The sequence below is a fragment of the Aquarana catesbeiana genome, linkage group LG06 (assembly GCF_042186555.1).
Source record: "Aquarana catesbeiana isolate 2022-GZ linkage group LG06, ASM4218655v1, whole genome shotgun sequence".
Classification (NCBI taxonomy): Eukaryota; Metazoa; Chordata; class Amphibia; order Anura; family Ranidae; genus Aquarana; species Aquarana catesbeiana.
In genome coordinates, this window is record NC_133329.1 from 118,809,277 (window position 1) to 118,837,159 (window position 27,883).

A 27,883-nucleotide genomic window follows, 5' to 3' on the forward strand; every position below is an offset into this window, starting at 1 on the left:
CATTGTTATTATTATTATTCAACTGCTACTTCTATCAGGATCCAACTACTTATTGCCTCAGGGCTTACTATTAGTTTCTGTTCAGTCGCCCTCAATGTATATCTTATGAACCTTACCCAGGCCCCACAGCAATGGAGCTGGCCTGTAATGTTTGTTTCAGGCACAGTTTTCTGCATTTGGTACTCACCTTGGCACGTGGTGTAATGACTGTAGATGGCCGCAGGGTGCTATAGAGGTTCAGGGCAGTGGTCCATTTCTATTTCACCCAGATCATGAAAACCCCTTTTGGTCTATAAAGTTATGTGTATGATAAATTATAGATAAAGGGAATTTTTAACTGCTTTCCCATGTGCCTCTTCCTGCTGTAATACCAGGGATGACCTTGGATTTGATTAAGTTTTTACCTGTAAATCAAGAAGACAAAATAATGGTTTACGCTGTACTATTCATTTGGCTGGACATATAAAGATATTTGTAAACTGAATATGAGAAAGGAAAAGAACTAAATTAACATGGGATGTAGAAAGATTGGCATTATCACAAAAGAATGAACTTCAGCCAAAACATTTGGATTCTGCTGATAAAAGTCCATATATTGCTTTATCAATCTGTTGGAAAGATTCTCCTCCCTTTCAGTGACACTTTTAGAAGTAATGGGACATTTCACCAAAAGGAACATGCAGTAAAACGCAAAGTAATGTACTAACTCTTCTCAATATATCCAATGATGTGCTGTTATAAAAATCTTTGTTGGACTGACATAAAATTAAATAAGTTCTTTTATATACATCATGGTAACACAAGATTCAGAAAGCTAGAGAACAGTATTGAATACCAAGTCAGGGAATTTACACTATTAATTCTATCCTACAATCAATTCTGTTCTCCAGCTTTCTGCATCATGTGTTACAATGATGTATATAAAAGAACGTATATTTTCTATTTTAGTGTATCATTTTAGTCCCGATGAAGGAAGCAGAGTTACAGCCCCTGAAACTTGTTGCCGTTTAAACGGTCTTTCATTGGACTGGAATTTCCTTGTGGTGCTTCAAATCAAAATTCATGCATTCTTCTCTACACTAAATGTGTGTGTGTGTGAGATAGATAGCTCTATCTCACAAAGTTGTTACAGTTGTGCTCATAAGTTTACGATTTTATGATTTCTTGGCCTTTTTTCAGAAAATATGAATAACACAAACTTTTTTTTTTTCATTCATGGTTAGTGTTTGGCTGAAGCCATTTATTAACTGTGTTTACTCTTTTCAAATCATAATGACAACAGAAACTACCCAAATGACTCTGATCAAATGTTTACATACCCCAGTTCTTAATAGCGTGTATTGCCCCCTTTAAGATCAATGACAGCTTGAAGTCTTTTGTGGTTTTTGTGGTTGAGGCTCTTTATCTTCACAGATGGTAAAGCTGCTGATTCCTCTTGGTAAAAAAAACTCCAGTTCCTGTAAATTCTTGGGCTGTATTGCATGGACTGCTAGTTTTGAGATCTCCTCAGAGTGGCTCAATGATATTGAAGTCAGGAGACAGATGGCCACTCAAGAACCTTCACTTTATTCTGCTGTAGCCAATGACAGGTCGACTTGGCCTTGTGTTTTGGATCATTGTCATGTTTGAATGTCCGAGTACGAGCCCAGACCTCAATCCAATAGAAAATCTGTGGTCAGACTTAGATTGCTATTCACAAGCGCAAACCATCCAACTTGAAGTTTTTCAAGGGGGAGGAGGAATGGGCAAAAATCCCAGTGGAAGATGTGGCAAGCTCATAGAGACTTATCCAAAGCAACTTGGAGCTGTGATAGCCGCAAAAGGTGGCTCTACAAAGTATTGACTTTAAGGGGGGTAAATAGTTATGCACATTGACCTTTTCTGTTGTTTTGTCCTATTTGTTTTTTGTCTTTACAAAAAAAAAAAAAAAAAATTTTGAAAAATGTGGACACGTTCTGTAAAATAAATGATGGAAATCCTCAAACAATCCATGTTAATTCCAGGTTGTGAGGCAAGAAACACGAAAAATACCAAGGGGGTGAATACTTTTGCAAGGCACTGTGTGTGTGTGTGTGTGTGTAATAAAATATATATTAATGTGTGTATAATATATACTGTGCATTGAAAAAGTATTCATACCCCCTCAAAATTTTTCATTTTGTCTTGTTACAACCAAAAAAGGTTTTTGGGGATGTCTCTACTAGCTTTCCACATCTAGAGTGACATTTTTGCCCATTCTTTGCTAAATAGCTCAAGCTCTGTTGGATTGGATGGAGAGCATTTGTGAAAAGCAGTTTTGAAGTCTTGCCGCAGATTCTCAGTTGGATTTAGGTCTGGACTTTGGGCCTTTATAATCGCATGAATATGCTTTGATCTAAACCAGTTGTTGTCAACTCCTGTCCTTGGACCCACTAACAGGCCAGATTTTAAGTATTACATTTGGGGATATGCAGACTAGAATACTGCAATCACTGAGCAGCAAATAATATTACCTGTGATGTAGTTCAGTTATCTTGCAAATCTGGCCTGTTAGTGAGTCCTGAGGACAGGAGTTGAGAACCACTGATCTAAACAATTCTATTGTAGCTCTGGCTGTATGTTTAGGGGTTGTTGTCCTGCTGGAAGGTCTCTGCCCCAGTCTCGAGCCTTTTACAGTTATAAAAAAAAAAATTACTGCGCTACTAGTGAAAAAAAAAATAAGCTAGCACCAACAATAAGACTAATTGTAAATGGAAATGTGGTAAAAAAAAGTGCAGCGCTACAAATGCGTGTATACCCCAGGTGTAAACTGAGTGATAGGTGAACATGTACAATTGCTGTTCTGCACTTTCACCTATCACTCAAGTCTTTTACAGGCTCTAATGCCGTGTACACACGACCGGTTTTGCCATCGGAATAAACTCCGAAGGAACTCCGATGGGATTCCATTCAAGCGGTCTTACCTACACACGGTCAACCCAAAGTCCGACCGTCCAGAACGCGGTGACGTACAACACTTAAGACGGGACTAGAAAAAGGAAGTTCAATAGCCAGTAGCCAATAGCTTCCATCTCGTACTTGCTTCACAGCATGCGTTGTTTTTGGTCCGTCGGAACAGCATACAGATGATCGATTTTCCCGATAGGAATTGGTTCTGTCGGAAATATTTAGAACATGTTCCATTTCTAGCTCCGTCAGAATTTTCGAAAAAGGAAGTCTGATGAGGCACACACATGATCGTAATAGACAATGAAAAGCTTCAGTCCGACTTTTTCTGTCGTACATTCCACTCGTGTGTACAGGGCATAAGGCCTCTTGCACACGATACTCCTGTTTGAGCATCTGCTTTTTCAGACTTTCTTTTTTTTTTGTATGTATTTTCGCGTACATTCCGCGCATGCGTGGAAGCTTGTTCTCGCGTTGACAATGTAAATGGACAAAACTGTGCATATTTGTACGCGTGAGGTGTAAATTACTGACCAAAAATGCAGATTTTTTTTTTTTTTTATTTTGAACTAAATACACAGCGCTTGTTTACATACCTGTGTGCATAGGCCCATTACAATTAATGGGTTGTATTTTTCGCTCAGTAAAAAAAATAAGCTGTACTGAGCTTTTTCAAGCTGCAGTGTGCAAGAGGCCGAACAGGTTTTCTTCTAAGATTTCCCTGTATTTGGATCCATTCATCTTCCCATCAACTCTGATCAGCTTCCCTGTCCATTCTGAAGAAAAGCATCGCCCACAACATGATACTGCCACCACCATGTTTCATGGTGAGTATGGTGTGTTCAGGGTGATGTGCAGTGTTAGTTTTCTGCCACACATATTGCAAAATATTTTAGACCAAAAACTTTATTTTTGGTCTCATCTGACCAGAGCACCTTCTTCTTCTACATGTTTGCTGTGTACCCCACATGGATTCTCGCAAACGGGACAACTGATGGCTTTCTTTCAACAATGGCTTTCTTTTTGCCACTCTTCCATAAAGGCCAGATTTGTGGAGTGCACGACTAATAGTTGTCCTGTGGACAGATTCTCTTACCTGATCTGTGGATCTCTGCAGCTCCTCCAGAGTTACCATGGGTCTCTTGGCTGCTTTTCTGATTAATGCTCTCCTTGCCTGGCCTGTCAGTTTAGGTGGACGGCAATGTCTTGGTAGGTTTGCACTTCTGCCATACTATTTCCATTTTCAGATGATGGATTGAACAGTGCTCCATGAAATGTTCAAAGCTTGGGATATTTTTTTATAACCTAACCCTCCTTTTAAACTTCTCCACAACTTTATCCCTGACCTGTCTGGTGTGTTCTTTGGCCTTCATGATGCTGTTTGTTCACTAAGGTTCTCTAACAAATCTCCTGAGGGCTTCACAGAACAGCTGTATTTATACTGAGATTAAATTACACACAGGTGGACTCTATTTACTAATCAGGTGAGTTCTGAAGGCAATTGGTTCCTCTATATTTTAGTTAGGGGTATTAGAGTAAAGGGGGCTGAATACAAATGAACGACACTTTTTTTTCAGATATTTTTAAAAAACAATTGAAAACCATTTATCGTTTTCCTTCCACTTCACTAATATGTGGCACTTTGTGTTGGTCTATCAAATAAATAAAATACATTTACATTTTTGGTTGTAATATGATAACGTGGAAAATTTCAAGGGGTACAAATACTTTTTCAAGGCACTGTGTGTGTGTGTGTATATATCTGTCATCTCTGTCATCGCTATCATCTCTATCTACTACAGGATATAGGCAAAGTATTCGTACACCATGGGTTATAGGTGTGTACTTTTTATGTGATTGTACACTGGCAAAGCTTTAGAGGAAATGTTCTCTGAGTGCCTCCCCTATAATCCTGCCCCACTCCGTGAGTCCTCAGTTTTGTGCTAGTGTCTGAAGGTGATGGACCTTTTCTCCGTCACAGAAAATTATAAGCCTTAGCTTAAATTGATTGTAAGTTTTTTTTAGGTAACAAATATGTTATTCTTGCCTGTTCTGTGCAATGGTTTTGCACAGAGCAGCCCTGGTCTCTCTTTCTAGGGTGCCCCGCCAGTGCTCCTGGCTCTTCCTCAGGTAAGGCCAGGTTAAAATTAATTAAAACTGTATAGATAAAAAAAAAAAAAAAAAACATATCCCAGATCGTAAACAGCACTGAGTGAGTCTACAATTCAATCAGACATTTTCTCCAACAGTTTTCCCTTGACCACACTTGGGGAACTGCATTTACCAGAAGTGAATGCCTATTCTATTACATATTAGGCAAACACAGCTTGTTCGACCTAGGCAAAGATTAAAGTCCCATTTGATTAGCATCTGGGTAAGGAATCCTCCACCAGCCATACACTCATTTGTTCCACAAATCCCAGAATAAGTGGGTGAAAATCATAAGAAAACATGCACATAGTGTGATAACCTTAAAAGCATCGCAATGCACTATTGGTTACCAGAAATGTAGCCTTCAATAACATGGTTCCATTTCTTGAGCATAACAAAAGTGTATAAATGTTCATAATAATGAACTCATGATACAGGAGTGCTCCATAGCCATCTTGCAAGGATTCAGGCAAGTAGCAAGACAATGAATGGGATGTGCTGCTTAATCCAGGTGAAGAGTTGAGTCCTGCTTAAAGATTGAGACGGGAGAAAAAGTAAAACAGCCTCTATGGTGGGTTGGTGTGAGAAGGACATCGAAGACACCCAAGCCAGGACCTTAAGGCTTAGTGCCTAGGGGGAGAAGCCTGCTTTCAGTTGCTGCAGGAGGAAAATACAGGGTATTGATTTCAGTAAATGCCACCCCCTCCTCCCCTCCTGTCCAGGTTCCAGGGGTCGGAAAGGAAGGGTTGTGGTTAGAGATGGGCCCGGGCGTATTTGAGTTCCTAGTCCCAACCCACCTGCCCTATCCTGGCAGCAAGCTGACACTGCACACCGCTAATCACAGGCAGTGAGACATTACCCGATCTGTGCAGCTGTGGGTTTGGGAAATGTATCACTGCTTTTGATTAGCGGTGTGCAGTATCGGTTTTCTGGCGGTATCTGGCAGGCGGGTTGAGATTAGGAACCCGAACACACCCAAACCAATTCCTAATTGTGGTCTACCAGTCACCTGCCTGCGACTGATTAGTTGTCAACCCCTACCCTAGAACATGTCATAAGACAAATTTTCAGAATGTCTCCAGTCACATGTACATAATCTTATGACTAAAAGCTTGGACAGCCGAAGCTGCCTGCAAAAGGCACTTGACAAGTTCATCAAAGAGTTTACAGATTGTAAGGCCTTACTTCTACAGCAGAATGTCTTAAAACCATCCTCCTCAGGAGCCCCTTGCAGTGCATCTGTTCCACCCTTCCTTTCAGCGCAAAGCTTGGCCCACAAAAGCCACTAAGTATTCTTTCCCAAAGCCCTCTGCACAATGAAGGTGTCTCCTCACTCCTAAGAGTGAGGGGGCAGCAGGTACAGTTTGCCTCTCTCTGGGTCACAGATACCCCAGGCTTGTGCATTTGAGGGATGGTTTCAAAGGGGTACAAAATAAAGTTCAGAACTCTACCATCTCCTTGCTTCCTTCTTTCTCATCAACCAACTGTCCAAGGAGGTTAGATTTGCAGAATGCCCAGAACCACCTATTATGCCATGGAGTAATTCTGCCAGTATTGCCACAAGATAGGTTATTCTACTTAAGTTCATGATACCAAAGCCCAATGAGTGTATTTGTCAAATTTAGTAATTTCTTCTCTGAGAAAAGGGGGACTGCTTGGCATTCGTTGACATCCAAGATGCCTGAATATTCCCATAAAAATGGAAAACGCAGCCTCCTGCTCTCCATTTACCTATGCTACTGCTTGTCCAGCCAAGCAAGTTTTAACCTACCTTGGTGGATCACCACACCAGCCCTAAAAGTGGGGAAGCCTTTCCATTTCTATCTCAAATGTTATCACAACAAATGCAAGTCTCTGTCTGGGGAGGAGTATTCCAATCTCTTAACGGTTAAAGAAACATGGTCACCGGGGGAAGCCAGGATCCCCATCACATCTTTGAGCTTAGAGCAGTCAAATTAACCCTGCAGCACTGGACCCATACTTTTTTTCAAAGTGTTACTAGGTGGTTGTTCAATCTTCTGTTAATGCAGCGTTTGGCTGTAAGGTTCTCAGTGTTGGTCCTTGTTTGGGCAACTTGACAGTTCGTTTTGCCTCATTGTTGCCTACCCTTCCTATTCATTGCTTGGGGGACATCCCATGGTTCATATGAATACTATACCTGTGTCCTGTACTGTACGATTAGGATAAGAGTTATTTTGACTTGCCTGTAAATTCCATACCTTGGAGAACAGAAGACCTACCACTTTTTTTTTTTTTTTCCTTGGTTTACTCTCTTGCTTGCTACAAAAATGAGGACTTATGAAGTAGTTTAGGGTTATAGGGGAGGCGCTAGTGGGTGTGTACCAGTGTCCAGTCATCTGAAAGTACATGCACATAACCCATGGTGTAAGAATACACAGTATTCTTACACCATGGGTTATGGGCATGTATTCCTGTGCCCTGTACTGTACCCCAAGATATGGAGTTTACAGGTAAGTAAAAATTCCTATTGGCAGTTTTAAGGCCTCAGCCATCCTTTTTGCCTAGTGGTTTCTAAATTCCATCTCAACCAGGACATTGTGTTGCTGTCCTTTTTGTCCAAAGCCCCTGATACTGGTGGGCAAGGCTCTTCACACCTTGGATGTGGTTCATGCTGTTAGGTGTTAATTGAAAGTGACTGCTGCAGTTCATCAATCAGATTTCCTCTTTTTGCTTCCATAAGGCCCAAGAAAGGGTCACGCTGCTTTCAAACTCTTCTCTAGATTGATCTGTCAGTTTTTTCTCAAGCTTAAGGTATTATAGGGAAAGTTTCATTATTTTTGGTAACCGCTCATACTACTAGGAGTGTTTGGTGCCTCCTGGGCTATACGTCATCAAGCTTCAGTAGCTCAAGTTTCTAAAGCTGCTACTTGGTTTTCGGTTCATACCTTTATGAACTTTTACCAGTTGAATGTTAGTCGCTGAGGATGCTACATTCGCCAGTTTATGGTTTGCTACAAAAATTGAAGCCTTGCATAATTGGGAGGGGTTGTGCCTAAGGAGGGAATCCCCCCCCCCCCCTTTTATTTTATTTTTTATTTATTGCCAGTGTCCAATTACTGTAAGGTGGCAGCATAAGCCTATCATAATGGACACAAAGATATATCCTGTGATGTATTCCCAAGAAAAGGATTTTACAGATAAACCAGAAATCTCATTTTGTATTGGCAGCAGTGTACTTTTCAACTGATGCTACATAAGGCAATGCATATGCATTATTGGTGCTTATTTTGATTTAGATGATACGTACTAAAATAACATTTTTGTGTGTAGATTTGGTTTGATGTTTTGGAACCTTGAGTAATCTGCAGCACAAAGCTGTTTGCTTCTAATTTGTTGTTATTACTGGGGCAAATCGGGTAATACATTTGAAAAACAGAGCCAAAAATGATTACAGTCATGGCTTGATTATGTACATCGGTTTAATAGTGGATTTTCTGCAATCAGGGAAATGAAGGAGAATAATGCGCTACTAAAAGAGGAGGTGGAAGGGCTGCACAAAAAGCTAGAACGATATGACCGGATGAAAGAAGAAATGGTGGCCGTAGAGATTGAAAAGGAAGTAAGTATTCTTGCATGACAAAGGTCAGATTTTTTTGAAGCATTTAAAAGTAAACTCCAGCTAAACGTGAAAATCAGCAAATCTGATCCTTTTTTATAAAAGTGAACTACAAAATAACTTTTTATACCCATCTAATGGTTATAAACGCACATATCTGCTTTTGTTTATGTACACATACCAAATGAGTTCAAGCATACATTTTTCGTTTTTGGTGAATATAAAGATGAAAAATATCTTAAAATGGCAATAAAAATATTCTAGAGACAATGCCTTGCTCATGGCACATTAACTTTTATCTTAAAAAAAAAAAAAAGAGAAGTTAAAAAATTCCACAACTTAAATAATACAAAGTATAATTAATCATGAGACAGAGCTCACTGTACCTGGTGAAGTACTGTTACACTGCACAGAATGACGCTTGATATCTTGAAAGGCATTGTACTATGACAAAAATAGCTGTTCACCATATATTATCAGAATTTTCTCCCAGGAAAAAAACAATCAGGCTCTTGAACTGAGAATGTTGACACAGGTTCACTTTGTATTTAAAAGTACACCTGTAAAAAAACAGGGTATATGCTTACTTTTCTAGCTGCCTGATTGTTAAAACGCTGTCTGATTTGCCCCCTAGCCAGTGCAAGTATTTGGCAAGTTGGATGTGTTGTATACTTGTGTTCCCCTGCACACAGCAGTTCCTCCTGTAATGCAGCAGAGACCACAGTGTACAGCAAGGAACAGGTACTCCATACCCTCAGAAATGTGGAATACTCAGTGGCAAGGGAGCAGCAGAGATGCAGTGTTATAACAAACAGGCAGCCGGAAAGGTACAGTGTATATGTATAGGGGGGTGTTGTGTGTGTGTGTGTGTGTGTGTGTGTGTGTGTGTGTGTGTGTTGTTTTTTTTTTTTTTATACAGCTATGCATTGGTATTCAAAGTTTAATTATGTGAGTTGCATAGCTTGATATTGATATATATCCAAGTTCTTTTTTCAGGGCAAAGCCACCCTTAAATGGATTGATGTGTTAAAAAAACTGAGCTGCTATGAAGTGGTAGAGATATTTGGGTACAAATATACATTTTTTTTTTTTTTTTTAAACGTTCTTCCCCCATCAAATTTGCAAATTTGAGAGGTTGGTTATGCTCCTCCAATTTTCCGGGTATACACACATTATTTATTTATTTTTTTCATTTAGCTGGCGGGCTAAACTAAAAAAAAAAAAAGAAACAAATAGATTCCCCAATCCATACAAGCGAGGAGTATGGAAGGATGTATTCTAACAGTGGGGCTGCCTTCTGTGTCAGAATACACTGCAGTGGCTGTTCGAAAAGTTTTCCAACAGTCTCATTCAACAGAAGTCAATCTATTGACTGACTTCTGTCGAACAGGGAGGGACACAAACTGATCAAAATTTGATGAATTTTCATGTGTGTACTTTTTTTTTTTTTTTTTTTTTTTATTGAAGTAAACTTGCTTGAAGAAAGATAATCTCTCTCTTTCTCTCTTCTGACCATTATGTGACCCACTGGTTTCATTACTTTTGTCAATGACCCAGATCGATTGAATAAGTCTGAGGAGAAAAAAAAATCCTAAATGTATATCTTTTCTATGCCATTAAATTTGGATTGAAGCAAAAGGCTCAGCATGGTGGAAGAGCAACTAGCATTTTTTGAAGAAGTGAGGAGCCTTGATATCCTCCATGTTTCTTTTAATCAACTTTAAAGTTTCTGAGGTACAAGTGCTGATGGGGCTGCCATTGCTAATCTTTCCTGAAAATGCTGGTTGTCTGCCTGCCATGCTTGATTCTCTGGCTTCAATACTTCTCTCTGACCCTGAACAAGTATGCACATGAGGAAGTCAAAGTTTGCATACTTGTTTGAGTTCAGTGGCTGAAGGCATTAAAGCTAGTGGGATAGCATCGCAGACAGTGGAGGAAAATGGATTAATGGTTGGGTTGGGTAAAAATCTTAGGTGTATGGTCACTGCAAATTTATAGGCAACGTGAAATCCGTACGGTCATAAAAGATTAGAACTTGAGTATGTGAAAAAGCATTTATAGGACACAATTAAATAAAATATTGTGTAAGATAAGATAATATTCCTTTCATTTTTTTTATTTTAGCTGAATTTCTCTCTACTAAAACACGTTGTATTTAGAATGTGTCTGTATTTATTTATTTATTTTCTTTTAGAAAACTTTGAAGAAGTTAAAAGGCTGGGAAAACTTGGAGCAAACAACTGGTCTGAACCTCAAGTAGGTGCTTAACATTTGAATGAAGATGATCTAATTTGTGAGGTTGATGGAGAGAGTGGCAGTCATGTTGATTTGGCTCTGGCGCTGAATATGTTGGAATGTTTAGAACAGCCTGAGAATCAGAAAACTTTATGCTTCCATAGATACATGCTTGCCCATGTAAACTTTTAGCAAAAATACAAGCTTTTATGTGGGGAGGAAATTTAGAGACTCCAAGTTCCTCATGGAGATATTAAAAACGTGGCTAGCGTGTGTGTGTGGCCACAAATATAAGAAAACAACATTATGATAAAAAAAGTAGTGTTCCTGATAGAGGTTTATTTGAATGAATAATGTGAAATAGCCGTGAAAAATTCCTTGCTACCTATTGATAAATATTTAAATATAATGTCCTGAAAGTGTTCAAAAATACAGATATCAAAGGGTGCTGCTTGCATCTACATGAGTTCCTGCAAGGTCATATGTGCAATTTGGTAATAATTATGTGGTGCTCGCTAAGGGATAAAATCATATGTAGAACTCAATATGTGATACAAACCTCTATAAATATAACATGTGCTTAAAACAAATATACAGCGGGGACGGAAAGTATTTAGACCCCCTTAAATTTTTCACTCTGTTATATTGCAGCCATTTGCTAAAATCATTTAAGTTCATTTTTTTTCTCATTAATGTACACACAGCACCCCATATTGACAGAAAAACACAGAATTGTTTGACATTTTTGCAGATTTATTAAAAAAGAAAAACTGAAATATCACATGGTCCTAAGTATTCAGACCCTTTGCTGTGAGACTCATATATTTAACTCAGGTGCTGTCCATTTCTTCTGATCATCCTTGAGATGGTTCTACACCTTCATTTGAGTCCAGCTGTGTTTGATTATACTGATTGGACTTGATTAGGAAAGCCACACACCTGTCTATATAAGACCTTACAGCTCACAGTGCATGTCAGAGCAAATGAGAATCATGAGGTCAAAGGAACTGCCTGAAGAGCTCAGACAGAATTGTGGCAAGGCACAGATCTGGCCAAGATTACAAAAAAATTCTGCTGCACTTAAGGTTCCTAAGAGCACCATGGCATCCATAATCCTTAAATGGAAGACAATTGGGATGACCAGAACCCTTCCTCGAGCTGGCCGTCCGGCCAAACTGAGCTATCAGGGGGAAGAGCCTTGGTGAGAGAGGTAAAGAAGAACCCAAAGATCACTGTGGCTGAGCTCCAGAGATGCAGTCGGGAGATGGAAGAAAGCTGTAGAAAGTCAACCGTCACTGCAGCCCTCTACAAGTCGGGGCTTTATGGCAGAGTGACCCGACGGAAGCCTATCCTCAGTGCAAGACACATGAAAGCCCGCATGGAGTTTGCTAAAAAAAAAACACCTGAAGGACTCCAAGATGGTGAGAAATAAGATTCTCTGGTCTGATGAGACCAAGATAGAAGTTTTTGGCCTTAATTCTAAGAAGTATGTGTGGAGAAAACCAGGCACTGCTCATCACCTGTCCAATACAGTGCCAACAGTGAAGCATGGCGGTTGCAGCATCATGCTGTGGGGGTGTTTTTCATCTGCAGGGACAGGAAGACTGGTTTCAATCGAGGGAAAGATGAATGCGGCCAAGTGCAGGGATATCCTTGACGAAAACCTTCTCCAGAGTGCTCTGGACCTAAGACTGTGCCGATGGTTTACCTTCCAACAAGACAATGACCCTAAGCACACAACTAAAATAACAAAGGAGTGGTTTCACAACAACTCCGTGACTATTCTTGAATGGCCCTGCCAGAGCCCTGACCTAAACCCATTTGAGCATCCCTGGAGAGACCTAAAAATGGCTGTCCACCAACGTTTACCATCCAACCTGACAGAACTGGAGAGGATCTGCAAGGAGGAATGGCAGAGGATCTCCAAATCCAGGTGTGAAAAAATTGTTGCGTCTTTACCAAAAGGACTCATGGCTGTATTAGATCAAAAGGGTGCTACTAAGGGTTTTACTAAATACTGAGCAAAGGGTCGGAATACTTAAGACCATATGATATTTCAGTTTTTCTTTTTTAATCTGCAAAAATGTCAACAATTCTGTGTTTTTCTGTCAATATGGGGTGCTGTGTGTACATTTAATGAGGAAAAAAAAAAAACTTAAATGATTTTAGCAAATGACTGCAATATAACAAAGAGTGAAAAATTTAAGGGGGTCTGAAAATTTTCCTTCCCCACTGTAAATCCAAACTGTAAGAAAAAAACAAACTAAAAATCACAAGGTGACCAATAATTTAATACAAATCCGCGAAAATGGTTGTTTTAGTCCCAATTGAAAATATCTTGTCCCAGAAATGTGAGGAACTGGGTCCAAATGATATCTTCCTCCATTATGTGCTCAAAGAATGTCATGCATCTACACCAACATGCAAGTGGGTCCCGACACCTTCACTCCAATGCGCTCCCCTTAAGGTTTGGACCTAAAAATATACATTAGGTCTGATGAGCTTTTTCACCTCTTGGGGTATGGATATAATGACCTCTCTTCCTAGATGTCCTTAGGGATGATACCTTCCTCAATGGTAAACTTGGTGACTGTCTCTTTAAGAGACAGTCAGTCTCTGTCTCCTCCACTGCCAGTGAACTAAAAAAAACATGACGTGGCCCAAAGAGACACCGGGACCTCGAAGTGACGTTTTATACTTTGCTTCCAGGTCAGTACTGGAAAGGGAAGGTGAAAAAAATACCCCCAAATAAGGTTGTGGGACTTTAACAGCAACAGCGTAATGTAAAAACAATTTTATTCCATAGAAAAATTTATATATGTATACAAAACATTAGCATAGTTAATAAACATAACACAGTGAACACAATAAAAAGCTGAAACACAGCTGTACTGATGTGCATTGGATAAAGATGGTTGTAATGTCTTCCACGAAGGCCTACGCGTTTTGGGACTGAAACTGACCGTCCCTTCGTCAAGGGCGACTCGTGGGACAAGCTCTTACTGTATGGTGAAATACAAGATTAGAAAAAATATAAATAAATACAACATTTTCTACCGCATAATATTGTCATAGCACTGCATAGAGAACATGAAGTCTATGAAACCAAACAAGAGAAATAGCCTACCCAAACATGACAGTGTTGGAGCACCCATTGCCCAAATCACGGTGGCGGATATGTCAAAACCACCCACGGATCCAAAAGCCGGAGCCTGGGTGTGTGTGACTGGCCCCACTCTGCCCACACTGATCCACCCCCAAAAAAAGAGACACCGAATCACGGAGCCTGTCCAAGAGGGTACTGTGTCAGGAAGGCACAGACCCAAGTGGATGTCTGAAAAGGATAATAAAAAATATGGTATTCAATTAAAGATTATCTAAGTCAAAAATATCAGTCCAAGGGTCATAGTCGGCTCAGTAAATAATATCGTACCTGAGTGCTAGAGAATAGACAGTGGTGAATCTAGGGCGAGTAGAAAAAAGGGGCTATATGAAGGGAGTGTGGGTACCAATTGAATGGTCATTGATTAGCTCGCATGAACATATTGATCTTCACACCAGCAGAGTCTGCAAACAAACAGAGAGGGTGCTGTGTGAGAGAAGGTAAATCAATGTAAAGTAAGTAAAGTGCCTGGACTTATATAAAGCGACAAGGCAAAAGCTTACATACCGGTATAAGGCTCTTTAGTTAGTGGGCGTCAGATCTTGCAGCAGCTATGTCCAAACGGGTCGCCTCTATTCAGGGCAATGACAGACTGACACTGATCACTGCAGCATTTAAAAGACTGAAAGGGGAGGGGTCGGGCGTGACACTGATCTGTCAATTAGCATGGATCACGTCAATTAGCATGGAAGAGGGCAAAGAAAATGGAACCTCCAGGTGAGAGTGATTTCGCGGCGACACCGCACTCTCTGTGGCATCCCCACATTCTCACTCCAGTCAGGATTAGCCCAGAACTCCTCCCACTCTTCTGTGATAGGAGACAGAGCGCAGCCAACTGTATCTTAGCAGCCAGGAGTGTCGTAACAATATAATAGCCGGCTACATAGTAAGACCACAGGATAGGAGGATCATGTCAAGCACAGATGCATCCATGGTTCTCTGTTTATTAAGTGAACATATTGAACAAAAAAGGGGACCTACTGTATATTCAGAGCTTTTGGAAGTAGGGGGCAACATGTAAAAGGTGTCAAATAGGACGGGGGGGACCCCGAGCCATCACTGCACGCCGCACCCAACAGGCATAGGCCTGAGAGGTGGGTCATGCAGCGGCGACCCACCGACGCAGAGAGGGCGGCCGAGCCAGGCATCTAGATGCCCGCAAGAACGCCACATGAAAAAGGCCCCCCATGAGGGACACAGAGTCCCTGGGAGGCCCCCCTGCGCCGGGCGGGGCAAAGAGGGGCCAACAGATGTACCCGAACATATAGTACGCCATAACCGGACATGGCAATGAGAAATCCAACAACTGCAGGGCATGAAAACAGGTCAAATGTACATCATCAAGGAACTAAAACACGAGCAGGTCAGGGGTAGACAAATCTAAGTAGATGATTTAAACATAACATTACACAGGTGACCAACCTAGATTGAACGATCGGACAGTATGTTAGATCAAAGGAGGGAGGGGGGAGAGGGGGAGAAACCACAATATAAGAGACTATAGATCTTTCTCACATTCTCCTGATGTAAACCCCTCTAAAAATGGCCTATAACTAAGTTGTTCATTTAAGCCCGGGGGCGAGGTAGCAGCAAGGTCAACAATCCAACGGACTTCCCGTTGTAAGAGGACCTTGTTCCAGTCCCCGCCCCTGGGGTTGGGATGGATTCTATCCAGGATCAAAAATTGAATTCCTGGAACGATCCCATGATCATGAATTACGTGCCTTCCCAGAGGGAGATCTGGGTTTGCCTTTTTCATGGAAGTGATGTGCCTGGAGGCTCGCAGGGAGAACTTCAGTTTGGTCTTCCCAACGTAGAAGCGTTGACACTGACAGGTAAGAAGGTATATCATCCCCTCGGTCTTGCAGTTGAAAAAGTGATGGGGTTGGTACGGACGGCCATTGGGGAGAATGATATTTATACTGTTGTTCATGTATCTGCATATAGAGCAACCACCGCAGGTGAAGGTCCCAAACCTTTTACATGGATCGTTTCGCAAGTCGCCTACAAATTCACTCTGGACCAATTGGTCTCTTAGTGAGCTGGTGCGTCGATATGTAATGGCCGGTCGTGCAGTTAAATGTGGGCGTAGCATGGGGTCATCATATAAGGTATGCCAAAATTTGTTAAGAATTAATTTTATGGATTCGTGTTGATTGCTAAACCTCGTAATGAGCCTGACTGTAGGGTAGTCATCGGACTTCCTTCGATTGCTAAACAGTAGCTCGTGTCTGGTATGTCCATTGGCTCGCTTGAATGCCTTTTTCAGAGTGGAAAGAGAGTAACCTCTACGAAGAAGTCTGTCTCTCAGTGCGGAAGCCCCACGTAGGTATGATTCCTGATCGGAGCAATTCCGCCTTAACCTTAGATACTGGCTGTAGGGGATGGCACGGAGAAGGGGCCGAGGATGGGCGCTCGAGGCATGCAAGATAGTGTTTCCAGCCGTGGGCTTCCGAAACAGCCCACTTGATAGACTGCCATCCTCATTTTTTTTGTAATGGTAGTGTCTAAAAAGGTGACACTGGTCTCGTTATAGGTGAAAGTAAACTTCAAATTGAGAGTATTCTGTTGCATGGAGCAAATACATTCCTCCAGCTCCTTCTCCGAGCCATCCCACAGCATCAAGATGTCGTCAATATATCGGAACCAACCCATTACATGTTGTGTATGCAGTCTGAGAGACTCATCAGCAAGAAACGACTTTTCCCATTCCCCCAGGTACAGATTGGCGTACGATGGGGCACACGAGGTCCCCATCCCAACGCCCTGTACCTGGAGGAAATGGGAGCCGTTGAAGGAAAAAACGTTGTGGTGGAGAATGAACTCCAATGCCATAATGAACTCACATAGTTTTTTATCGTCTGTGTGTCTGCGCAATGACGCGTCTAATAACGGCCAGGCCTAACTGGTGAGGAATGGAACTGTATAGAGCTTTTATGTCGATCGCCACCAACAAGGAGCGCTGTGGAACATGAAGCCCATCTAGACTTTGTAGGAGATGGATAGTATCCCGTACAAAGGAGGGTAAATTCTCAACAAAGGGTTTGAGGTACGAGTTGACATACAAGCTAAGGTGTTCAGTAATGGCCCCATTCCCCGATACGATGGGTCTTCCTTGTGGGACCAAGGGATTCTTGTGGACCTTGGGTAGGCAGTAGAATGTTGGAATCTTAGGGTGTTTTTATGCGCAAGAATTCCCAGGTGTCTTGATCTATGATTCCCTGAGAGAAGGCTCCATCCACAAGAGCATAAAACTGATTTTCAAATCTGATGATACTTGCTCTAGGGATGGATTTATACCAGTCTCGATTTGCCAAGACTTTTTTGCACATTGTTCTATATTGGTCATTGGACATAATGACTATGTTGCCCCCCTTATCGGAGGACTTGTACTGGAAAGCGAATACCACCCAATGGATTTCCGCTGGTCTCCCTCCCCCCGACCTGATGGCACCTACCATGCTGGTCCTGGGTTCGTAGATGGACATGGGGTGAACACAGTAACGGGTGTGTGGAAGCTTTCCAGGGGCTGCACAGCCGCCAGGTGTGTAAAACCCCACGCTGCCCTGATGTATGTATGTCGATGGCAGTATCTTTTGGCCTGGCACTCCTGGTATCTTCCATAAGTTTTGAGTCATTCTCGTATTCCCTATTGTAGGGGATCCTTATTTATGTGAGCAACTTAACTGAGCCAGTTAGCTAAATGAAACAATTTGTTCCCTTAACTCTTAATACAGTGAGGAAAAAAGTATTTGATTCCCTGTTGATTTTGTATGTTTCCCCACTGACAAATGATCAGTTTATAATTTTAATGGTAGGTTTATGTTAACAGTGAGACAGAATAACAACAAAAAAACAAAACAAAACAGAAAAACACATTTCAAAAAAGTTATAAATTGATTTGCATTTTAATGAGTGAAATAAGTATTTGATCCTCTATCAATCAGCAAGATTTCTCGCTCCCATGTGTCTTCTATACAGGTAACTTGCTGAGATTAGGCACACTCTCTTAAAGCCACCTGTCCACAGAAGCAATCGAAAAGATTCCAATCTCTCCACCATGGCCAAGACCAGAGAGCTGTCCAAGGATCTCAGGGGCAAGATTGTAGACCTACACAAAGCTGGAATGGACTACAAGACCATCACTGAGCAGCTCGGTTAGGAGTGCTGCCTATGACCCCAAGAACACCATCTCTACCGTCCAACATGGAGGTGGAAACTCATTATGCTTTGGGGTTTTTTTTTCTGGGGACAGGGCATCTTCACCTCATCAATGGGACAATGGACGGGGCCATGTACCATCAAATTTTGGATAAGAACCTCCTTCCCCCAGCCAGAGCATTGAAAATGAGTCATGGATGGGTATTCCAGCATGACAATGACCAAAACGCACGGCCAAGGCAAGAAGGGAGTGGCTCAAGAACAAGCACATTAAGGTCTTGGAGTGGCCTAGCCAATCTCTAGACCTTAAACCCATAGAAAATATGTGGACGGAACTGAAGTTTCAAGTTACCAAATGTCAGCCTCAAAACCTTAATGACTTGGAGCTGATCTGCAAAGATGAGTGGGACACAATTTCTCCTGAGATGTGTGCAAACCAAGTGCTAAGTCTCATGTTTTGCGAAGGTTCAAATACTTATTTCACTCATTAAAATGCAAATCAACTTATCACTTTTTTGAAATGCATTTTTCTGGATTTTTTTTTTTTTGTTCTGTCTCACTGTTAAAAATAAACCTATCATTAAAATTATAGACCAGGAATCTCCAAACTTTTGAAACAAAGGGTCAGTTTACTGCCTTTCAAACCTTAGAGGGCCGGACTGTGGCCAATGGGAGTAGAAAATGCCCTGGAATCAGTGGGAGTAAATTAATGCTGTAGGCTTGGTGGTCAATGGGAGTAAAAAAAAAATTGCACCATTGGTGTCAGTGGGAGAAATAGTGCCCCATAATTGGGTCAGTGGGAGAATTAGTTCCCCATCCCTGGTGTCAGTGGGAGGAATAATGCCCTGTCTTTGGTGTCAGTGGGAGGAATAGTGCCCCAAGGGCTGGATAAAGGCAAGCAAAGGGTCACATTCGGCCCATGGGCCGCAGTTTGGAGACCCCTGTTATTGACCATTTTTTTTTGCCAGTGGGCAAATGTACAAAATCAGCAGGGGATCAAATACTTTTCCCCTCACTGTATATACATGGAAGTACCTTTTTATTAGATGAGTCAGACTTTAGACTAATGTACTTAGAGATGCTAGAAACTTTTAGACTTGCACATGTCAGAGAAAGGTTTAAAACAAGCTCTGGCGAGGCAGCTCCAAGACAGTATGGCTTACTATGATGGGCACCCATCAGGGTTAAGAACTGGGTAAAATTTAGATGGACTTGGAGAAAACAGTAACTTAACAGATCTATATTAGAGCCAGTATTGAACTCTACTTACGGAGTAACAACTTGACAACAGTTGCTACTCATCTACATAGTTATGTACTCTGTAGAGCCCTACTGAAGGGGGGATAAATGTTGATTCAAAAACATGTTGGCTGTGTGCGTGTGTGTTTTTTTTTTTTTTTTTTTTTTTTTTTTTTTTTTTTTTTTTTACCAATAATCTTGGACTTTCTGGTGCTTCCTTCTGCATGGACCTAGTATAACATTCTTAAAATGTCGCTCAAATTTTTTGAGATGCACACAGGGATCTAATCTAATGGTTAGTAACCATTTTTTATTGTCCAGACACTGCTGAAAAAAAAAATATTTTTTTTCTGATAATCTGTGTTTGAAGAACATTTTGCTGTTCATTCAAGTGAGGAATTCTAATACAAACTCACTGCAGGCTTTTTGCGGTCTCTCACATAAAGATTCTGATCCACTTAGGTTTTTTATTGTCATTCGCAATGTAGAGAGAAATGTACACATTGTGAGATGCTTTCTGGAGTCCTGCTGCTTGTGACAAGGCCCCTTTCACACAGTGTGATTTCTCCTGCGTCTGCCGTCGCGCTACCATGCATGACAATGGAAATTACATTATTCTCTATGGTGAATGTTCACATCAGTGCAGCATGGTGCAATGGGATTTTTGAAAAGGTGCAAGTGCTTCTTTGGTGTGCAGCATAGTGTGTTTGTTTTTTGTCCGTGTTGACTTCAATGGCAGTGCACATAAAAAAACATGTACATGCATTTAGTGCATTTTTGGCAGTTATGTGTTTAAAACCCGGTCTCCTCCTCCTACAAAAAATGGTTGAAACACTGAAAAAAATCTGTAAAAAAACACTGAAAGCTGTTTGATTATGCAACAGCACTAGTGCTAGCAAACCTAGGCTTGCAGAGAACATAGACTAAAGTAAATTGTGTAGAAGTTCTGATTTAAAGGGTAACTCCACTTTCTTGGGGAAAAAATTATATATAGAATTGCTGCACAAGTCATATTGCATTTGAGCAATATTACCTCTCCTTTTCAATCTGCTGCGCTGTATTTTTTTGTAAAATGCTGTGCAATATGGCTACCTGGTGATGTTCTGTGTACAGAGCTCCCCCTAGAAATGTAATTTCCTGCATGTGTGATTTCCCAGAAGTCTGCACAAGTCAGATTTTGAGCATCCCTTGCAACAAAAATTTTAATTTTGGCGAGATACTCCCAAATGGAAATCACATCTAAAGGGATGCCACTTTTCTCATTAGAGCCCTGCAGGTGTAGCAACTGATTGACCATTATCACATCACTCCCATACAGATCAACTCTACACATGGACACAGACAAACTGCTATTTATTCAGAATAACAAAAGATGGGAATCTGCAAGTAAACTTGTCAAAAATCCTTGTAATGTACATAGATTACCCAGGGGGGAATGTTTTTTTTTTTTTTTTTTTTGTTCTTTTTATCAACAAAAGTGTATTTCCTCTTTAAACACCACTTCAGTGTTCGCGGGATAGAGTGGTCAACTATCCTTTCTGTATAAGAGATAACAAGTAGAAACCAACATATTATCTCATTACATGTGTTTTTATTTTATTTTTATACCAGACTAGAAAACCATCAGAAGCAGACAGTAAAGGCACCTGAAATGTTTTAGGGGACACCTTTTTTTCATTCTCTTCTGTCTTAGGAAACAGACATGCAAATTACTACTATGTCTTAGATTTGATTGCTTGTTTCTGTTTTTTTTTTTTTAAGTATTGTCAACCCTATTAACAAAATGCTTTGGTAACCTTAGACATATATTTGGACCTACTACAAGAATTGTTCTTGAAATGTGATTTGACCTTCAATGTATGTATGTTTTAAACAAGATTGCTGCTTGAAGAAATGATGAGAATTTTTCTGGGAAAATGACATTGGGACTAGAGTGATTAGAGGCAGTCATTTCAATCAATTTAAGTATAGGTTTGTCCTGCCCTGCTATATTAACCTATATAGCGCAGAGTTGCAATTACATAGTATTAGTAAGTGAATCCTGTTGGAAACACTCTTTGTCCTAATTTGTTGAGGCTCCCAAACTGCATAGCATTGCATAAGAATTTGTGGCAGCCAAGCTTTTCTCCTGAGGCAGTCCTATTGATGTGGAGCTTTAAGAGCAGGATGAGACGGTACACACAGGTCCTTATTTTGTGTCCTAAGGCCTCATTGCACACTGGACGTTTTTACAGCTGTTGTTTTTGGCTTCAGATGTTTTTTTTTTCTGCAGCCAATAAACTCCCCAGCATGTTATCCTATGTGTCCATGCACACACGGGCTGTTATCAGCAGTTTTTGGCAGAGACGTTTTCTGTCTGGAAAAAACTCCCATAACTAATGGATTTTAAGAGGAGTTTTTCAGCTGTAAAATGGCTCTAACTCTGAAAAAAGCTGAAAACAGCTTAAAAAAACACGGCTATTCAGCATTTATCAATGTTTTTGACCTGGCGTTTTCAGAACGTCCAGTGTGCATGAGGCCTAATACTAGTAGATCACGGGCACTGGCAGGCATCACTGATGGGCACTGATTGGCATCCCTGGTGATCTCCAGTGGGCATCCTCGATGGGTGTGCACTGATGATAATCAATGTGCTGATTATCAGCGCAGACTCCCCATTGTCAGGAGAGCAGCCAATTGGCTCTCCTCTACTCGCGCCTGTCAGCGCGAATAGAGGAAAAGCCGATAAACTGCACTTCCTGGTTACCATGTGATGAGCTGTGATTGGACACAGCTCATCACATAGTAAAGAGCCCATGTCATACGCTCTTTACCAAGATCGGAGATGCGGTTTCACACTGACACACCACACCACCGATCGCTGGGCGCCCCTGCGGCTTATCCTGCAGGACGTCATATGATGTCCAGTCAGGATAATAAAACCACTTTCTGGCCGTTATTCTGCTATATGGCGGGCAGGAAGTGGTTAAAGCTGGCTACACCTTTCTACTAAAGTGAACCATTTAACTAGTAAACATTTTAAACTAAGTGTGCCATCGAAAAGGCTGCGCTTCCTTTGCCTTCATTCACCAGAAAGCCTTTGTGTGTGCCTCTGCTTGGCCCACTATACTGGGAATCGGACTTCCTGAATTCTGGGCTAAGCTTGCTTCAAAAACATGACTTCGGACATGCTTTTTTTAAAGCTCTCTGAACGCCAGTCAAAGCCCCTGCCACTAAATAAAATGGTTAATTGACAGTCCTGTTTACAGACCTGTTTTGGCATATACACAGGGGAATTAGACAAGATATATAAAAACTTGGGGAGAAAAATCATTTTAAATAAGTTGATTTGCCCCATTAAAGTAGGCGATGAGGCCTTCCACCGCTGCACCTTCTCTCGAAACGCCCTCACCACCATTGACAAATTATCAAGAAATGTTGAGATTTGGATTCGGACCCCCAGGTACCAAAGTAGATGGACAATGGGATGGGGGAGTCTCCTGGAGCTTCCGAGATGTCATCAATAGTTGTAGTTGTGGGGCTTTATATGCGGCCAGATGCCACCATCCCTATGTAGTGGCAAAGAGGTGGGGGGGGGGGGACAAAAATTGGCACTTTAAATGAAGCTTGTGGCTGCAAAAGAGTACAATGATTGTAAAGAAATATATAAAAATATATATTGATATTTATTTATTTGATAAACTTAGTAACATGGGTAAAAAGGTAATGCATCATGATAGTAACTAGCACAGTGCAATTTGATGAGTACAGTTGATACTAAGAGGTACAATATTGTGTAAATACAAGAATAGTAAACCATACATGACTGAATTACAGTGGGGACGGAAAGTATTCGGACCCCTTAAATTTTTCACTCTTTGTTATATTGCAGCCATTTGCTAAAATCATTTAAGTTCATTTTTGTCCTCATTAATGTACACACAGCACCCCCCATATTGACAGAAAAACACAGAATTGTTGACATTTTTGCAGATTTATTAAAGAAAAACTGAAATATCACATGGTCCTAAGTATTCAGACCCTTTGCTTTGACACTCATATATTTAACTCAGGTGCTCGCCATTTCTTCTGATCATCCTTGAGATGGTTCTACACCTTCTTTTGAGTCTAGCTGTGTTTGATTATGCTGATTGGACTTGATTAGGAAAGCCACACACCTGTCTATATAACACCTTACAGCTCACAGTGCATGTCTGAGCAAATGAGAATCATGAGGTCCAGGGAACTGCCTAAAGAGCTCAGAGACTGAATTGTGGCAAGGCACAGATTCGGCCAAGGTTACAAAAAAATTTCTGCTGCACTTAAGGTTCCTAAGAGCACAGTGGCCTCCATAATCCTTAAATGGAAGACGTTTGGGACGACCAGAACCCTTTCTAGAGCTGGCCGTCCGGCCAAACTGAGCTATCGGGAGGAGAAGAGCCTTGGGGAGAGAGGTAAAGAAGAACCCAAAGATCACTGTGGCTGAGCTCCAGAGATGCAGTCGGAAGATGGGAAAAAGTTGTAGAAAGTCAACCATCACTGCAGCCCTCCACCAGTCGGGGCTTTATGGCAGAGTGGCCCGACGGAAGCCTCTCCTCAGTGCAAGACACATGAAAGTCTGCATGGAGTTTGCAAAAAAAAACACCCGAAGGCCTCCAAGATGGTGAGAAATAAGATTCTTTGGTCTGAGACCAAGATGGAACTTTTTGACCTTAATTCTAAGCAGTATGTGTGGAGAAAACCAGGCACTGCTCATCACCTGTCCAATACAGTCCCAACCGTGAAGCATGGTGGTGGCAGCATCATGCTGTGGGGGTGTTTTTCAGCTGCAGGGACAGGACGACTGATTGCAATCGAGGGAAAGATGAATGCGGCCAAGTACAGGGATATCCTGGACGAAAACCTTCTCCAGAGTACTCAGGACCTCAGACTGGGCCAAATGTTTACCTTCCAACAAGACAATGACCCTAAGCACACAGCTAAAATAATGTAGTGGCTTCACAACAACTCTGTGACTGTTCTTGAATGGCCCAGCCAGAGCCCTGACTTAAACCCGATTGAGCGTCTCTGAGAGACTTAAAAATGTCTGTCCACCAACGTTTACCATCCAACCTGACAGAACTGGAGAGGATCTGCAAGGAGGAAAGGCAGAGGATCCCCAAATCCAGGTGTGAAAAACTTGTTGCATCTTTCCCAAAAAGACTCATGGTTGTATTAGATCAAAAGGGTGCTTCTACTAAATACTGAGCAAAGGGTCTGAATACTTAGGACCATGTGATATTTTAGTTTTTCTTTTTTAATAAATCTGCAAAAATGTCAACAATTCTGTATTTTTCTGTCAATATGGGGTGCTGTGTGTACATTTAATGAGGAAAAAATGAACTTAAATGATTTTAGCAAATGGCTGCAATATAACAGTGTGAAAAATTTAAGGGGGTCTGAATACTTTCCGTCCCCACTGTAATTAACTACATACATACAGGGATGGTACAATTGAATAGAACATAGTTAATAACATATAATCTCCAAGTTGGCTCCACCACAGAACCTGCAGAGGGGCAGAACCCCATAATACGTTGTATGAGGATCCTAAAGCCATAGGATGTCTAATCAATATGGCTGATTGGATATATGTATATTAGTAATGTCTGAGCGCGGCTACTAGTAGCTTGACGCTTTTTGTGGCTGGATGGTTGCCACTCATCAGGAGCAGGCACATGATCTGAAATATAATGATATAAAATTGCCGTAGACCAACGAGCTTAATTTAAAGTCCCAATTTTTGTCCCTCCCCCCCTCTCTTTGCCATTTCATCAGTAGGGAAGGGAGACTATTTGGCCCAGTTTATACACCCTTGTCCATTTCCTTGGATGCGACTTTGGCTGTTGCCCAACTGTAGCATTGATAACATTAAGATCTGACTTTCATGCGGCCTTTGATTATTGACATTGCAGTCTGTGGCACTCAAGTAGCATAAAGGTCTCATCAAAGTAGTGCAGAAACCTTTTTAAAGTCGCTTAGATTTGAACTGCTTCCATTGAAATACATGGGCTGCGACTTGTCATGTGACTTTGTGTGCAAAGTCACATGACAAGTTGCACAAGTGTGAATGGAGCCTTAACAGATTTTACAAAGGGGAATGTTGGTTTCTGTAAGTTTATTCTTCATACCATAACTTTCTCCCTTTTTATGATTATTTTTTCTTTCCCTAAAAGAGGATGTTTTTCTTTATAAATGTAATTCTAGTTTTACCTTATGCTTAGCGTTCTTCTTTAAGTAACCGCTAGACAGAAAAATTGGTAGTATTTTCAGGAACCCATGAATGGCTATAAAACTACTTATTTCCTGGAATACGTCTCTCTTTTCCTAAATTGGAGTATGAGGAGCTGGTGATTTAACAGTAAATTACTTTTGCTTGTATTTTTCTCATAATGAAATCCAATTATAATGCTTCCATATGTGTTTACGATCTCCCTCATAATCACCAGCATCTGTCACCCGCCCCCCCTGTCTTCCCACACAATGCTAAGAGCCAGGTCTTCATAACATTCCTTCAGATGATGGTGCTGGAACGTCGCCTCGGCTGACTATTGTCTGTCCTTGCCTCAATATTCTACCTAAGTGACTTTCTGGTTGAAAAGGGAAAAAAAAAAAGAGGACACGTTTAAGCTTTTACTTACCTCAAGCTGTTCATGTTTAATGAAGTAATTTAGCAGCAGGAGACAAATGGAAATGAGTGACACTTTTTTTTTTTTATTATTTTTTTTTTTTTCTTTTTTTTTTGCTCCAGTCTAATAACATCTTCATTTAAAATTAGGCTGTTCAGTTGGAGCAGTGAGATTTTGATTAAGCCACGTAACATTGAACAGCCTTTCTGAGAGCGAATATGTATTTATTAGAGAATGGAAGGGAGAAAAAATGTTAATTGCGCCCAAGGAAATAATTTATAGCCACGCTTTAATAATTTGCCTTGGGCAGATTTCACACTGTTTCCAATAAAATTTATCCTGTAAATGCTAATATATAAGATGTGGATTTGCATGCTTTGGGGCATTAGAGAGCTGTGAATGGCATGATTGACGTACGCGTCTGGTCTTGAGGTAGCAGGAAGAATTCGCTAGGGCTAGCTAGAAATAGTTGTAGTTTTAACTGTCCCATCAAGACTAATATTACTCCTGCTATTCCTGAGCCCTTTCAAATTATTTTTTATATCATTAAGATGGTCCTTTGGATTATTTTGACTTTAATTTCTCTTCTGTATCTTTCACTTTTGATGGTCTAGAACTCTGATATTTCATGGTTTTAGAATTAAAGCTAAAGTTTAGCTAAACATTTTTTGCTCTACTGCTTTAGTTACATTACTTGCCTATAATGTCCCTCAATGTGCAGGCTGCTGGATTCTGTAGAAATTGTCCCTGCAGGGATACCCATCCTGCTGCTGGAGTTCCAGCACTGTGGGGGGTTAACAGCTTTTGGGGGTCTCCAGGCTTGGCTACACTAAAAATCATCAGTCGGGGTCACAAGCTCTTTTACTAATCACGCTGACTGAATGTTATCTGGGGGAGTCTGATCAGTCACAGGAGTCTCTCCTCCGTTTACAGATTGTCTTGCAGGCAGTGTAATATGTCCTTGTATAGCAGGGGTACTGAATTAAAATTCACGGAGGTCCAATCAGTAAAATTTTCTTCCGACCGAGGTCCAAATCGTATGTTTGTGTGGTGACTCACATTCTTCAAATCACAGCCCCCTCTTAAATCACAATCTCGTTCTTACATCAGATCTACTGTTGTCCCCCCACCTGCGTATCACAGTTTCCCCTTAACAGCAGTGTCTTCCGCCCCCCTTCATGTCACCACTCTCTCTCCCCACAGCGGTGACCTCTGCCCCCCTCACATTACCCCCCCCCACAGTGGTGTACTCACCATTTAGTGATGCCCTTTGTAGGGGAACTATGGGAGCTTTCAAGAAGGCTACATCACCGCTGTCTTCAAGGGAGGCTAGGGCTACATCACCAGAGCCCCAGGAGAGGCGTAAGTGAGATTAAATAATGTGAGTATACATATGCCAATTTGCAGTGCAAGGGTAGTGTGTATCCTGCTGAGCATGCAAAGCTGCATACAAATGTGGTTTCAATGGTTTGGGGAGGAAAGGTCTGCTTTAACTTTTTTTTCATTTAGTTTTCTTTTGCTGTTTTGCTACCCAGTACTTTTTGTTTTACTTTTTTTTTGGAGCAAAGTGCATACAGTGTATGGAAGGTACCCCCATACTTAAACGTTTAATACATTTTTTCATACAGAGAAAGGGATAAAAAGACTTGCATAGTAAGTAGTGAAATAACAGAGGTACAAATTAGTTCTGTGTGAACTTGACATATACCTAAAATCACTTTGTTGAAAAGGCATAAGACAAGTAATTGTACAGAATGTTGGTAGTTTTTTCCTACATTAAAGCTG

General features: G+C 41.1%; 1 protein-coding gene across 1 annotated transcript in view; it reads left to right on the forward strand.

The window, feature by feature from the left end:
- MAD1L1 (mitotic arrest deficient 1 like 1) overlaps positions 1-27,883 on the forward strand; it is a 1,251,441-nt gene that overhangs the window by 32,557 nt on the left and 1,191,001 nt on the right. The window contains exons 8-9 of the mRNA XM_073636726.1: positions 8,542-8,656; positions 10,848-10,909. Coding sequence (XP_073492827.1) covers positions 8,542-8,656; positions 10,848-10,909 — 177 coding nt within the window. The remainder of the gene's footprint in view (positions 1-8,541; positions 8,657-10,847; positions 10,910-27,883) is intronic.